The following is a 15,536-nucleotide window of genomic DNA, read 5'->3' as shown; positions in this document are numbered from 1 at the left end:
AAATATTACTTCAAGTGAAACACTTATTCTGGATGTTCCAAAGAAAGGGAGCATTTATGCAGCTGCATGACCCCTACACACACCCACACATTGCACTAATGAGTGTGCCACTTAAAACAAGACACAAATGTGGCAGCAGGAAGTGAGGAATGGAGGCAGAAAAACTAAGCAAAAGGTTAATATGAAACTCTCCTACTCAGTCTGGTGGCTACAAAATAAGGGTACAGCTTCCTGCTTGCTGCTGTTGCACAGGGTTTTGATTACATTTTATGGGAAGGAGAGGAGAAGAAGAAGCTGTTGTAAGAGAAATTGCTATTCTCTTGGGTCTTGATATGGGACACAGATTTGCCATCTTCATTAAAAACCTGTGTAGACCAAATGGTATGTGTTGTTTTAAATTACTGTTGTTGTAGAGTTTACAGGACAGTGTCTGGAAGCTAAGCTTGAAGGTTACAAATTCCTTTCTTTTCTACAGCCGTATTGAGCACTTGAAATCCCAGAATGACTTGTTAACAATAACACTGGAGGAGTGCAAGAGCAATGCGGAGAGGATGAGCATGCTTGTTGGGAAGTATGAGTCCAATGCCACAGCCCTCAGGCTTGCATTGCAATACAGGTATGTGCCTATGCAGAGGGTGTCTCAGCCAGAAAAAGAGGGAGTGGGGGAGACTTGATAGAAGTCTTTCATGGGGAAATTGTTGGTGTGCCATAGTAATATTGTTTCTTTTTGTTTCCTCCCTGAAAAAATGGCCCTTTGGTTAAACTACTTGGCAAACTACAGAACTGAAGTTACTGATACAAGTGTGTTTCAGCTGTAGTTCACCAGCAGTAGTGAACTCAATCTAATAGAAATATACAGATTTATCTTTTAATTTTTAAATACTGAATTAACATTGAATTAGGGGTTGTGTGCAGGTTCAAACTGTCCCTGCTGTATCCAGTCTTAAGATACAGGTTCTCTGTATTACGTTGGCACCTTTCACAAGACCAGTGGACCAAAGGGTAGGATTGTACTCCACATAATTCAGAGCGACTTTATGTTATGTCAGTTGGAATTGTGGATTAATTGCTTGGTATCTGGTTACAAGTATCTAAATTTGCTTTAAACTATATGTAAAAAGATGGTGTCATTTAACTTCTTCAGCTGCAACTAATTTGGAACAGGCAGTTCTGGTCTTAAGACAAATTGTGTGCATTTTAAAGAATGTATTCTGTTACTGTCAGCCTTGAGCAGATTACAAGGAAATGTAAATTGCAAATATGTTTATTAATATATATATTTTCAAAAACACTAGAATGCAACAGGAATGAGTGACTCAGAACTGTATTTAGAAGCCATTGTGTTGTAAAGAGAAAAATCTTAGAGACAGGACAGAGCAACAAGTATTTTTCTTTTCTTTTTTTCTTACTATACTTTGTATAGTATAGTTATACAGTAGAGTATAGAATACTATGTTTTGTATAGTAAGAAGGCATGCAAAAAGTTTTTCAAAGGGATCACGTCGACCGCCATTCATATTGTTGACTGTTTCGAACATGCTTCTGGAGCTTACTTCACATCAGGTCATTCTCTTCTATTTTAACTTGTTACCTTAGTTGAGGGCAACCCAGGACCATCATAAGGAAGGAGAGACTGTTGAATGCTTCTGATAGAAACTATGTGTGTTATGCCACTTAATATCCCTACTGTTAGGCAAGTAGTAGGGAATCATGCAGTTCATCAGCTACCTCTTGGTGCTATTGCAGGTATTCTTCCCCTCTAAATTGCAGATATCTTTTGTGTGATTTTTGTTTTCTGTATTTTGTTTTCTCTTTCAGTGAACAGTGCATAGAAGCATACGAGCTGCTGTTGGCATTGGCAGAAAGTGAGCAGAGTCTCATTCTTGGGCAGTTCAGAGCTGCAGGTGTTGGTTCTGTTGGTAAGATGTCAATTGATCACTTTTTTTTTTTTTTGCATGTCAGTTAGCATTAGAGTTAGTTGTAACAGTGAATCATCTCATGACCCATCACTTAAGAATGGTCTCCCGTCTTTTCTTGTTTTTAACTAAGTAAACCATTTCATACACCCAAAAAATAGAGGAAAAGGAAAAGAGAGGCAGGAATTAAATCATAAAATTCACCAGCAATTTAAATTAACCTACCTGTACTATCACAAGGGGATGCCTGTTCTGGCAGTGGTGAGGCTGTTACAGCCATGCAACTGTACAGAGTGGAATTACTGAACAGTATGAGCATATGTGGCTTAGGGCCATACAGCTGTGGTAACTGCAAGTACGGATTTTATTTGAACCAGCAACATTGACCCCCTAGAAACTGAATGTAGTCTTATGAAAAACTGGGATTAAGGCAATACAAAGGTAGGGTTGAATAGTTACAAAAAAAAAAAATTTTTGCTCTAGTTTTTCACCCCATATTTTACCTTTGCTCTGAAATTTTAAAACATTGTATCTTGTTTTACTGTGTTGTTGGGGTTATTAGCCTATATGTTCTCGGGTTTTCATATTTTGTGCATAGTTAATCTTGTGGCTAGGTGTTGTTTTTAAATATGCTGCTCACTAAGTAATGAATGAGCTGCTATGATAGGTACAGTTCAGAAGTGTTTGGAGCTTGACGTTGCTGCTGGCTCCACTTTTCTGATAGAAAGAGGTATTTACACAATAAATGTTAACCTATGTTTTATAGTCCCATCCCTTTTACTGACAGGAGAAGGTAGCTGTAGTAATCTTCAAGTAGAAAGAGGGGAAGCCTTCAGAGGGAGAAGAATCGCTCTTCATGCTGTGCTAAGACGTAGTAACTGCCTGGTTGAGACAGTATTATAGTGCTAGCTTCTCAGGAATCACTGAAATGTAAATGGAAAGCTTTTAGAGACAGAGTGACCATCTGGCTTTAGAGCCACAGAACTGACATGGTCAGCTGCTTGTTTCAGATGACTAGGTGCACTCAGCCCACAGTTGCTGTGCTGCTAACCATCACCCTTAGTTTGTACCTCTCCCAGTGCTAGAAGCAGGCCCTTGTCTACCTGTCTTGGCCTGTGCAGTGTGTGCCATATGCTAAACATTAGAGTGGATGCCTGAGATTTTTATCCACCTTTCTTCCAGACTTGGGTCATTCCTTTCCACAATGTGCTAGTGAGCTTTCCCTGCTGGCAGAGATCAGTTGCCAGAAGAAGTGAATTAATTTAGTCTTGGATTTTCTCTTCACATAGGTGGCAGAAAAAGAGCTTAGAAGGGAGAAATACTTTGGGTTTGAGTAGGGTTTCATCTCATGTGCATTTTATGAAAGAGAGTGTAGTTTAGTTTTTATATAGGTGTCTGTCTACAGCTCTTAATTAGGGTATTACCAGTTACAGCCCTGTGGTAGAAATAGTGCCAATTTCCCCTTACATAACACAGCTTGGAGGAAGTTGTGTTTGGTTTATGTACCTTTACTTCACTGTGAAATTTGATTAAAACACCTAGATAACATAGCAGATTTTTGGTTTGAAGATCGGTCAAGTTTTATATCAGCGTCTGTGAGTGGAAAATTCATGGGAGTTGCTTCTGCATCACTTAGAGCTGAGCATATCCAGCTGCTCGTAACAGAACATTGTCCCTTCCTTTTTTCTGCATTAATGTTATTTCTAGTGCATGTACTTCACTCAGCAAGTGTGAAGTGTGGGTAATTGGTCTTTGACTCAAGGATGAAATTAAAATCTGACATAGAGCGAACTGGGTTTTTTTTAATACTCTCTAACATCTTTGCATTGTGTGTGGTAAAATATGAATATATTGTCACTTTTTTGAGACTTTCAGTGTAGCCACTAATGTGTCTTACTTTAATGACTTGACTCCATCTGGAGTTAGGACCATAAGAATAGTGACAGTGGTGGTTTCTGTCCTGCTTCTGCTGAAGGGATGGCTTACCAGCTGTATAGATGCTGCATAACCACTAGAAATTATAGCAAATTAATAAACACCAGTGGTAGTTTTCTTTTGGTTTAGTATGCATGACTATAAATAAACTCTGAAAGGCTGTATCTAAGCAGTAAGGGAATTCTTCCAGCTGGAAAGGTAACCTGTAAGAAGGTGTTCTGCAAACCATTAGGCTTGAGATAAAGGTGCTTGTGAGAAAAAGCACTGGAAGTGACTGCACTGTGAAACAGCACTGGACTGATTGGACTAAGAGTTGTAATTTAGGCTGAGGCTTTTCCAGTGTATTATTAATTTGACCATCCTAGCCTAATCCTAATGCACAATATACACCCTTACAAACAGACAAGCTAGTGAAGATAAAACATCACTTAAGACATGTACCTGGAGCAACAAGTACCTGGAGCTTGTGGCTGGAAGGGAGATACATTGAGGCCAGTAGCCCAGTTACCAGTGATGCTCACACAGAAATGAAGTTACTTGTACATCACAGATTGGTAATTTATTGTCATCGTTTTGGTATAAACTGAGAGCGCATAGAAGCATCTCTGCTCTTGCCTTAATTTCTATCACCCTCCTCAAAGCTCTGAAACAGATTGTTTGCTTGAAAACTAGGAGACCAGACAGGTGATGAAAACATCACCCAGATGCTTAAGAGAGCTCATGACTGCAGGAAGACAGCTGAGAACGCAGCAAAAGCCTTGCTGATGAAACTGGATGGGAGCTGCGGGGGAGCCTATGCAATCACAGGCTGTAGCGTGCAGCCATGGGAAAGCCTGTCATCCAACAGCCACACAAGGTAACTGCAACTCTTCTGCTCCTCTAATCCCCAAGGGTTTGATTTTAGACCAGAAGTTATGTTGTATTGTGTTTGCTGACCTACCTCACTCACCTCAGTCCACTGGCTTCTTTGCTTTGATTTGTAAGTCACCATGCCTCAGTGGTCTAATTGTCTTTAAGCTTTGAGCAACTCCAGCCAAGAAGGGTTTTGTATAAATTTGTTGCAAATGGGTGACTCTGAACTTTGATCTTCCTCATAAAGGGCAAAACCATTATGTTTGTTTTACTTCAATGACTTTCTTGCTGTTTTATTGGAACTCAAATCACGTACTTCTTACTCATATCTATTGTATGCGGACAGCACAGATGTACAGAGAAACAGAGATCAGAAGTATGCTTCCATCAGCGTTGTGGAGTCCTCAAGAATCGTTTTTCTAGATGTTGCAAATTCAGCCATTTTATTTTAAACCATTTTCTCTCCCTTCTCATTCTGCTTTGCCCCCCTCCAAATTCTTCCCTCCCATGCTATTCTTTTGCACATGGAGTGACAAATGAACATCATGACAGACAGAGTGGATTCTTCCAGGAAAGGCTGGATATTGCAGTTTTTCTGAAGACGTCTAAAATAATTAAACTTAAATGAGCTATTATTGCAGAAGTGTTCCAGTTCAAATACATCTGCTAGCAGCTTCATTTTGAGTTGTTGCCTGCCTGCAGTGTAATTGTACTGTGTGCAGTGAATATGTGTGCTTGTGTGTGGATACGAATTTGGCAAGCATCCTGGATAAATATAGATTAACATTTTTCTTTTTAAAAGTTATTTTGGTTTCTCAGATTCACTCTAAAACTTCATTTTAATTCAGTCTTTGAGCCAGTTCTTTATTCAAATGCTGTCATTTTTTGACACTTTTAGAAGTTTATTTTAGTACTATATCATTTCCTCTTCTTGCTGATGCCTCCTCCAAAAGATCTTGTTTCCTGCCATGTGACTAGCATGGAATAGCTAAAAAGTGAGCAAAAAGGTAACCTGAGGGAACAGGGTCCAAATGTGAGGTAATTTTAACATTTTTATTCAAAGAATTTTGATGGCGCACTTTCAGTCCAAGAAGGCTGTATCTTTATATAGAAATTAATGTGGTAGCATCTGCACTTGTTAACACATTGATTGCTCATTGTACCAAAAGTATTTACTGACCTTGGAAAGAAGTTATACAAAGCTGTTTCAAATACTTGACTTGCCTCAGTCTGCATGCACTTATGCCATATCTGCACCTGCATGTGAGTATGTTGTAAGTGGCCACATGTAGCAACACCACTACCTAGGCTGAGCTTGTTTTTCCATTCTGTTATTTGGAAGGGTCATTTTCAGTTGTTCATAACTAATTCAGTGTTTTCCTTCCTTCTGAGATACCTGGTGTGTGTTCAGGGCATAATTTTTTTTTTCTTGAAAATAATTTAAATCGTTTCCAGCTTTGACAAGGGAAATTGGCAGGGGAGGTGGGGGGTGGTGATAGTGGTTCTGTTTTAGTGTTTGTTCTCCTAGCCTTTCACTGAAAGTGTTTGGTAGGAATATAGTCTCTACAGTCCTTGCTTTGTTGAACATCATATTTGGTTATTTGAGGGGGAGGTTAAGGGAGTAAGATGTGCGTGTTTGGGGAGGAGAATCATCCCTCATACTCATTGTTTACTGTGAACTTTTGGTGGTCAGCTGGCAATGCGTATATGTGTGCACGTAATGTGTTGGCTGAGTAGATGAAGTTTCAGCAGAGTATGATTAAAATGGCATAGGTTTTCAAATTTCATCAGTATAAACTGTCATGAAATGTAAATGCTTGTGTGTGCAAGAGAGGTGCTTCAGCTTGAGTCATTGTCATTGTAGGGTAATTTTTTCTGGCATGAAGCAAGATATTGTACTGAATAAGGTAACTATTATAATCTGCTTTGATATATGTGCAACATTAGAGTGAAAAGCTTCTCTCACTCACCCGAAGGGCACACAGCAAGTAAGGAACGTGTCATAGGGGCATCCTGATCAGATCATCACTTACACATTGTCATCACTCCCCACCCCCCCCAATGTAATTTGTCTCTGTCTAAACATACCTATCAGTGAAAATATTTCTGAAACTTTACCCTCTCCATGAAATACAAATCTTCTCTTCTTTCCTTCTGTTGTGTTCAAGTGGTATGTGGTAGAGGTGTTTTCAGATTTCTCCTTCCTGTGGACCCTGTCTCAAAATAGAGGCATCCCCTCTTCAGCTTACAGACACATGACACTGTGCCAGCCTGTAGATGGAAAATCTGTGTTGGTTCAAAGGGCACACACTTTTCTATATTTATATCAGTAAATGTTCTATTGCAGGTTTAAAAAATTGAAGATTTTGTCTTTAACTCTCCTTTCCCTATCATTCTGGATCTTTTTTGTTTCTCTCCAGGACACTACTGCTTTTTGGAGTTATCCTGCCTGTGTTGCTAGCTTTCTCAACCCATTAACGCGTGCTCCCTTGTGACTTGGCTCCCTGCTGCTCTAGACGGAGGTCCCATTGCCACAGACCTCCAGCCTTCTATTATTCTTTGATGTTGATGGTTTCCATTTTCTTTTCTTTTCCATTACAATAGCAATCCAAGCAGAGATAGGATAGCAGACTGCGGATTTCTAGCTGTTCTGCAGGCTTAATGTTTTTTATTTGTCTTGAAGAACTTGGCAGTCTATAAAACTGGGGAGTAGAACAAGCCCACATCACTAGTGAGTGCTGTGTGAACCACCATTTGGGGACCACTGCACTGAAATTGAAACATTTTTACATTACGTGGTTCAAGCATACGCTGAATCTGCAAGACTGATCTTTTGCCATAACTGCTCTAGTGTTGCAGGCTTTTAGTTGCAGATGCATATTGCTACCTTTTCCCTTTGAAACCAACTGAGTAAAGAGGTAGTGGGATGATGAAAACTCTCCTTTGCTGAGACTTGTGATGAATGAGTAATTCACCCTGCTGTTTGAAATCCTGTAGAATAGGGACTTATAATGGAATTGTTGACCCATCTTTAGCTTTGGCATTTCAAATGAGATTCTGAATGTCAAATCACTGAACACATTACTGAGAATAAATGCTTGGTGAGCCACTAGTGACAAGTGGTTAAAGACTGTGAAAGGGAGCAACTGAAATGAAAAGAAATGACATGCAATGAAAGAGCATTGCAGAGCTTGTTACTGGTGAAGTGAATAAAAATAATAGCAACTCATTTGGCTGGCAGCAACACAATAATGTTGCCAATTCATTTTTTGAAACTAGAAATAGGTCTGCAGTGTAGTTAGAAGTCATAACTATTTTAATGGACAGAAGCTAACTATAGAACATAAATTGCCAGCAAGGTTTGACTGATTGTACCTGGAAAAGAAGGAAACAAAAGAGAAGTACTCCAGTTGTAACACTGACTGAAAATGGTGGATTTTGTTCCTTACAGTGGTAGTAAGCCCAATCTTACATCTGGATTAATGGGGGGGGAAGATCTGGTCTCTTACATGCAAAGGAAATTCTTTTCAGTATTACGCAGTGTCACGAAATATCTGAACTCAGCCAAATGTAGAACTATATCTCTCATCAGAATCACCTCAGATTTCAGATAAGTTGCTGACAGACAGTTATCTTGGCTGAAGCGTGAAAGTAAGTTATTTAGAAATATCCCAACAGGTATCTTAAAGTTATCTGCATAACACTTCATTGCTGGACTGAACTAGTCTCAGAAGGAAGCAGGGTAGTTTCACCAAAGGTTCTGATTTTAGCCAAATATACTGTTGTTTATCTTTTGGCTGGTTGGAGTATTTTTTAGTTTCGCAGGAAGTTACTGTCTTTCAGCATTGTGCTGTTTCAGATCTCAAGCCACAACGTTCACCTAGAATAGGTTGGCCCATGTATACTGTGTATCAAATGCTTTTTTTAAAGTGTAAGGTTGCGTGCAGACATTCAAGCAAGTTTCGTGAATTCAGTTCCGTCAGCGTTGTTTTAGTTCTATCAACTTTTGTATTATCTGCAGCTTGCGGAATTGCAGATTTATTTATTGACTTGATTTTTAACAGATGAACTGAAGCTTATACAGGGTTTTATGGACAGAATTTTGTAGTGTAGAGAAGTTACACAGAGGCACTGTTGGAAGCCTCATTTATATCCATCTACTGCGTTTTATACACACACATGTACATGCAAAGACACATATGCATGCAGCAAATAAAACTGCATGTTATACTATACCAACCTGCATATTTTCCACAGGGTGTATATGAAAATTAATTTACATCATCCAGGCATGACGTCATTGTAAAAGGCTTGAGGGATAAAGAGGATGGGAAGAACATTTCTCTTTGCTTGTTCTGAGTACAACAGCAGTGAGAATGAGTAGATTGATGTCGTATTCCTTCCAGGTGTGATGGAATTGTGATCCTTTCTCTATCCTTACTTACAAGCTTGAGAAATGAGAAACTGCGCATCTTTTGCAACAGTTTCATGTGGTTTCTTGGAAGAATGTGTTATGTTACATATGCATTCTGTCAGTCTGTTTTCCTTTGTCCTGATTGCTGTTAGAAGGGAGAGCAGTATCTGAAATTCAGGATCATATGCTCACCAGCTGTGGGCCCTTAAATAGAGCAGCAATGGGCTCACATTATGGCTGTGGGGAGCTGTATGGTAGGGCTTTTGGGGGAACACACCCTAGCAGATCTGTGCTGTGAGAGTTCAGAAACACTGCAGCGTTGCTTCTGTCCCTCATCATGCAGCCTCATTTTTACAACAGTGCAAAGTGGGCTTTGTACCCTGGCTTTCTGCAACCCATACTCCTTCCAGTCTTCTGGGTGGCAGCTTGCTGCTAAATGTGGGCGGAGAGGGAAGATTCTTGTCCCTTTGTGTGCTGGCTGAGACAGGTTCCTTGCTAAGCTCCCCTTGCTTTCTTTAAAAAAAAAAAAAAGAAGAGGAGCAGCTTGCTAGCAATTCACCAGAGGAGCCAACTCAGCTGCAGACAGGCAGGCGGGCAGCCAGGACTGAAGTAAAAGCAGCCTGAGTATCACTGGCAACAACCCAGACTGCCTTCCTTAGTTTGGACTGCTCTCCCCTAAAATATACGTGCATAGCCATGGATCTTTAAGGGCAAGTATCTGTGAATATCCAGTGAGTATGAGATCCAACACAACGTAACAATAGACTTTCAGCATTTTTGCTCAGGTTTCACTCCCAGCAGGAGAGCTAGGTTTTCTTTCTTTTGCAAGCAAAAACTAAGATGAGCCATTTGTGTCCCAAGATTTGAAGCCTGTGTAGGCTTTAAAAGCTGTCCGTCCTTCAACAACAGCTGTTTTACATTTAATCCAGAAAAGCTGTGCAATTGCTGTCTTCGGGTGCTGAGGAAACTTGCAACATGACTTCGGTACAGAATTAAGTATTTCTCACATTGTCTATCCCCATAATTTTTATATCAATCTCTGCTTCAGAAAAGTATCTTTAGACTCTGTATAACCAAGTTTTATTAAGTGTTTTGAGATTCTCTAATGAAGAACTAAGTATGAACAAAAATTTGTTTCAGTCTGAGTTTCTGTGTAGTGTAGGTACTGGGTGTTTTTAGCTTCCCTGCAGATGGAAATGGATGAAAACAAAAGCAAAGACCAGTTTACACTTGCAGTAAATATGGCACCTATTATCCCTAAGAAAAGGAAGGAATAATGGGAAATTGACAGAGAACTGTAGTAGAGAACTGTAATGTGATATTTCATGAGAGGGAAGGATTTTGAGAAATCTTTGTAGACCTGCCAATTCTCCATCTCCTCCAAGTCTGTGCTTGGAATTTGTGGGAACATTTGCAATTATTTGAGGCACTTAAAAATCAGTGTAGCTTTAGCTGAGGTAGAACCAAAAGAAAAGAGCAAAATCAAGCCTATCTTGGTAGGCTTCCCCATTTTCGCATGCATAATATATTTTAGGACATCATCCTGACTCTCACAGCATGTAGCGGGTGGGGCTTTTTTTCTTCCTACAAAAATGTTGAACAGCAGTGCAATTTGATACAGAAAGTGATTTATTCCCCTGCTGATAACTGAGATCATCTAGCATTCCAGACAAGCGCAGTTAATGGATGACTTATCCCTCACCCGACAGCTGATTACAGGACCTCAGGAGACAGCAGGCAGCTTTGAGTGAGGTTACAGAAACAACATGGCATTTTATTTTCCTTTTAGTGTTATTGCAACTATATTCAGCCCTGGAATGCTGCGTCTATATCAGTCTTGGCCCCCTGCAGTACTGGCATGCATGTAGGTGGCTAGGCAGCACTGAGCCACCCTTGCTCTGAGACATTAGTTCTCTCTTTCTGTAATCTCTGTGTAAACATTTGTGGGGCAGACTGTTGGGAGTCATTTGCTTGATGCCTGTAGATAGGAGAAGTTTCACCAAGTCTGATGCTGACTTTTTATTAAAAATCCTGCTAACTTATGGGTTGGTTTTAAGCCCCTCCAGCCCTGAAGGAATGTCAGTATACAGAGGAATACACCTTAACATGAATTGAAGGATGCTACCTCCTGGCATTTGGCAGTGGAGTTTTGCTCAGGTTTTTTCCTACAAATATCCATTAAAAATATTCGAGATGATAACTGGTATTGCCATCAGCAGAAATAAATGAGGTCTGGGCTGATTCTTTTTTCTTAGCAGATGCTTCTTCCCAGACAACATGAAGAATCAATGCCTGAGCAGCAGAGAGCAGCTTGCCCTGCTAGGTTATTGCTAAGAAATCTTGAGTAGCTTTAAAAAAAAAAAAAAAAAAAAAGTACTTGTTTCAGAAGACACCATTCCAGAAAAAGTAGTTCAGTTACATGTTACTGAGTATCTGGCTTTGCAGAGAAGTTGTCACATGATCCAATTTTCTCATGCAGCTTAGACAATTAATTTCTTCTCTGAATTTGTCACACCCTTTTGCATCTTCTGAACATTGCAACGTCCAGTCCATGCTGCGTGTGTCCTTTCTATGAACTTTTAAGTAAGACTCAGATGTGTTGATGAAGTATAGGGAGAGTGTTTGATGTAAAAATAGAGATTTTATTCCAAATGTTTTTTTTAATACGGTTCTTTTCTCTTTCCAGTACTACCAGCTCAACTGCAAGCAGTTGTGATACGGAATTTACAAAGGAGGATGAGCAGCGGCTGAAGGATTACATCCAGCAGTTGAAAAACGACAGGGCAGCAGTGAAACTGACAATGCTGGAGCTGGAAAGCATCCACATTGATCCCCTTAGTTATGACGTTAAACCTCGTGGAGACAGCCAGAGGCTAGACCTGGAAAATGCAGTCTTGATGCAGGAACTTATGGCAATGAAGGTATTTTTTTAATATCCAACAAGCTAACTGCACTGCACTGCTGACAATGCCCCTGTGCTACAAAAACATGCTCAGTCACACACACGGGAGGATTTGATAGTGATCACTGGGTAATAAAGGGTAACTTTGTTGAAACAAATAATCAGGGATAAAAATCCAGTAGTCAGAAAGTGACAGAAGGCAGTGCATTAACAGTGACGAGCTATGTGTGTTTTGAATTAGGCAAGGACTTCATCCGTGGCTCTAAACTTGGAATGCTCTCCGTGACAAACCAGATGCTCTCTCTGAGAGATATAGCAGCTGAGTTGCTTGAGGGTGACCAAAAGCATGATACAGCACTTCCCAAGAGACAGTTCATTACTTTCCTTACAAGCTTGCAAATGTGCATCTTGAATATTTGTGAACTGAAGCAGAACAAATTCACCTCCTTTTAATAGTGCCGTGGGAGGAGGAATGGTCTGTCAGAAGCTATCATCCCTAATGCTCTCCAGCAGTCGGTCACAAGTCCAGAGCTGTTCTAGGCACTGTGTTGCAATCTGTAGCTCAGTTCAGAGCCCAAGCAAAGACTGCAGTATATAATGACATGCAGGAACAGAGGTTTTCAGAGAAAACTCTGGTCCCTCAGGCCTGGTTTACCCATCCAGTTCTAAAGCTGTGATCTAGAAAAACTGTCCTTTATTGACCAGGTATAGAGCTTATATAATTTTAAATCTGGCTTCTGTATTGACTTTGAGAGAGGTGAACTAAAACATAGGAACATACTAAAGGCAATACAGGCACATGTCTGCATTTAGAAATTGTCCAGTTTTGGTTCAGTTTGTGTAAATTGAATTTCTGCATGTTAGCAAGTCCTGTTTTAGTCAACTAATGGCAGATATGTCAAATGATGGTATCATATGGGACAGCAAATCCTAATACTTTTGTAAGCTTCTCAAGCTATAGATTTTTCTTCAGATGTGCTACTGCTGGCTAACTGGTAGGTTAGTAATTATAATTATGTTCTTAGTGGTGCTGCCTTTCCGTAATGACAAATACAGTTTTGCAATAATGCACTCAATATTTGCAGTTCAGAAAAAAAGATTGCCTGCTACCAGTCAGAAGATTTTAAGTTATGTTAGTTGTTTGAATATATTGTGGCTAACAGCAATATACTCCCCATAATTAAAGCATGCAAGATGTACTGGAAGACATTTGTAGATAATTAGATGTATATTTCAGATACCACACTTCCTTCTCCTCTTTTGCATCCAGATTTTCCCTGAAATCTCTTGTACACCATTCTTACCTCTATCTTTAAATTGATTGGTAAAGCCAAACTGCAGAGCTATCCCTTGTGATTAGTGCCTTTGCATTCCCTGAACTGGCAGGAACATCAACAGTTGCATGTCCTAATTTCTGGCACAGTTTTGAGTGCTGGTAATACTTTTGTTCACTAAATGATCGTCTAACTTGTTTTTGACGTATGGTGTCCACTCGTAACTTTTGGCTGGACCTAGCATGTTGAGTTTTCACTGCAGCAATTGTCCCTAGAAGAAGAAATCTTTCTTCTTGGTTGGTTTGTGTGCAGTGCCTTCTGGAATAGACACACATTTTACATAGGTGGCTGAAGTCACCTTCAGTCCTTTCTGGTGCAGAGGAACTGGCAGTACTGTTACTGTTTATAATGTGTTGTACTTTGCTGGAATTCACAACTGCAGGAAATCCCTAAGTTTCTGAAAGGGGATATGGTGAATGCTCAAGTTTGTCAAAGCTTGGAATGGATTTATTGGTAAGTGCTCTCCTGCTACAGAAATTGAAAATTCCTGCCTGTCTTCTATGCATAAAGCATTACAAAAGGCACAGTGACACTCTGCGTGCTTTGGTCCCAAGAGAATATGCTACCTTATTAGCATCCATGGTTGTTGCTCAGGTCTGCGTTACACCTTGCTCTTACATTCAGCAAGCTATAACATAGCTGAACTTAAGGGTGGGACTCATGGATGTCTTGGCTTTCTGAGTTTATTGTTTGTATCTATTATTTGGAACATGTGCCTCATACAGAATAGCATATGCATCTGCCTTCTGAGACAACTGGAGAATTTAAATTTCCTTATGGTATTTTATTTAACTTGAAGCAGGTGGACTCATCTGTGCTGCAGAGGACCTCATCAAGTAGCAGCTCTTAATTTGTTCCCTCCCTTCCACATTCTTAGCAAGGATGATACAGATTAATTGAGCTGCTCAAGGATTTCCTGCATTGCTGGGTCTTACAACCTGCTGCTGTCTTCCTGAAACTTGTATCTGTGTTGGAATCTCTGCTGCATCTTTCGGCACCTTTCATTTATGACTTCCAGTAAAAAATCATCACTGCATCAGTCATATTACTTCTTGCATCTATGCATTATGCTGATAATGTTCTGAAAATGCCTTTACACCAGTAGTTCTTCATTACTGATGAAAATGATCCATAAAAAGATGGTTTGGGGATGGTCTATCTGTTGCCCTGTTTTGTTTTGGTTTTTAACTGATCCAGGGTGTAAGACGTAGTGGTCCACCAGTACTTCTGTAAAATCCAATTCTTTGCTTCAAGCAATAATTAACCGTGTTTCCAGATATGTGGTTTGTCATCATTCAGTGGTCTTGCTTTGAGGTCAGTTGTTGTCATGCCCCAGTTAGCAAGGAGATTACTTCTGATGGGTGTAAATAATTCTTGGTTTACAGCCTTTTTGCATTTCAAAGGACTTAATCTAGATAAGAAGTCTCAGCTTTCTACACTGATAATTTTTCCTCTTTTGTGTACAGGTGGTGATAATGTTGCTCATAATGTGCTTTGAGACTACAGTCTCTTTGCAGAAGATGTTAAGAATCCTGTTGTCCACCTTTGTTATAGCATTTCATGCTCTTACAGATGTATATAGTAAAATACAGTTAACTAGCATTTATCTGCTCTGATACTTGTTTTACTTCTGAAGGCTGGTATATTCCACCTTGTGTCCTGTGGTCCTTCTGGCGTCCATTTTTGTGACTTTTAGAACTTTTTGCCACATAGAAGTCCATGCTGTTTTATTCTCCTGACATGACCACATCCAACACAAATTTTAATTTTGAGGATGCTGTGGTGTTTCTGATTACATTGCATCAGTAGTTAATTTTCATTCAAGCTTTCACCCAAATTCAGAATTACAGTATGGCTACAAGTACAAAATATTTCTCAATATTGAATGAATTAGTCTTGAAATGACAGCTAGATTTGGTGCTTGAAGCTTGTGAATTTGCATGGGTTTTAGAAATCTTCTGCAATCAACTGGAAGAGTGACCGCTTCCTACCTCTACCTCCTCCTTCAGGGTTTTATTTTGTAAATGCACTTGTGCTTTAGGCCCACACTCTGAAGAAGCAAGTATGTTAAACTGCAAAACGTTTCACCAGCATCCTGTAATTAGAAAAAAAGGGGATAGTAAATATACAAAGGTGATGTCATAGAAATGAAATTCAGACACTATCTGTAAAAAACATATTTT

General features: G+C 39.7%; 1 protein-coding gene across 4 annotated transcripts in view; it reads left to right on the top strand.

Moving 5' to 3' along the window:
* The window catches only part of MCC (MCC regulator of Wnt signaling pathway), a 225,439-nt gene that overhangs the window by 190,963 nt on the left and 18,940 nt on the right, over positions 1-15,536 (top strand). For all 4 annotated transcript variants that reach the window (XM_075020639.1, XM_075020640.1, XM_075020641.1 and 1 more), the window contains 4 exons: positions 476-616; positions 1,819-1,919; positions 4,524-4,707; positions 11,804-12,038. In XM_075020639.1, coding sequence (XP_074876740.1) covers positions 476-616; positions 1,819-1,919; positions 4,524-4,707; positions 11,804-12,038 — 661 coding nt within the window. The remainder of the gene's footprint in view (positions 1-475; positions 617-1,818; positions 1,920-4,523; positions 4,708-11,803; positions 12,039-15,536) is intronic.

Source organism: Buteo buteo, chromosome Z, assembly GCF_964188355.1.
Source record: "Buteo buteo chromosome Z, bButBut1.hap1.1, whole genome shotgun sequence".
NCBI lineage: Eukaryota > Metazoa > Chordata > Aves > Accipitriformes > Accipitridae > Buteo > Buteo buteo.
The sequence above is the reverse complement of the archived record's forward strand: the minus strand, read 5'-3'. Positions and strand labels throughout refer to the sequence as shown.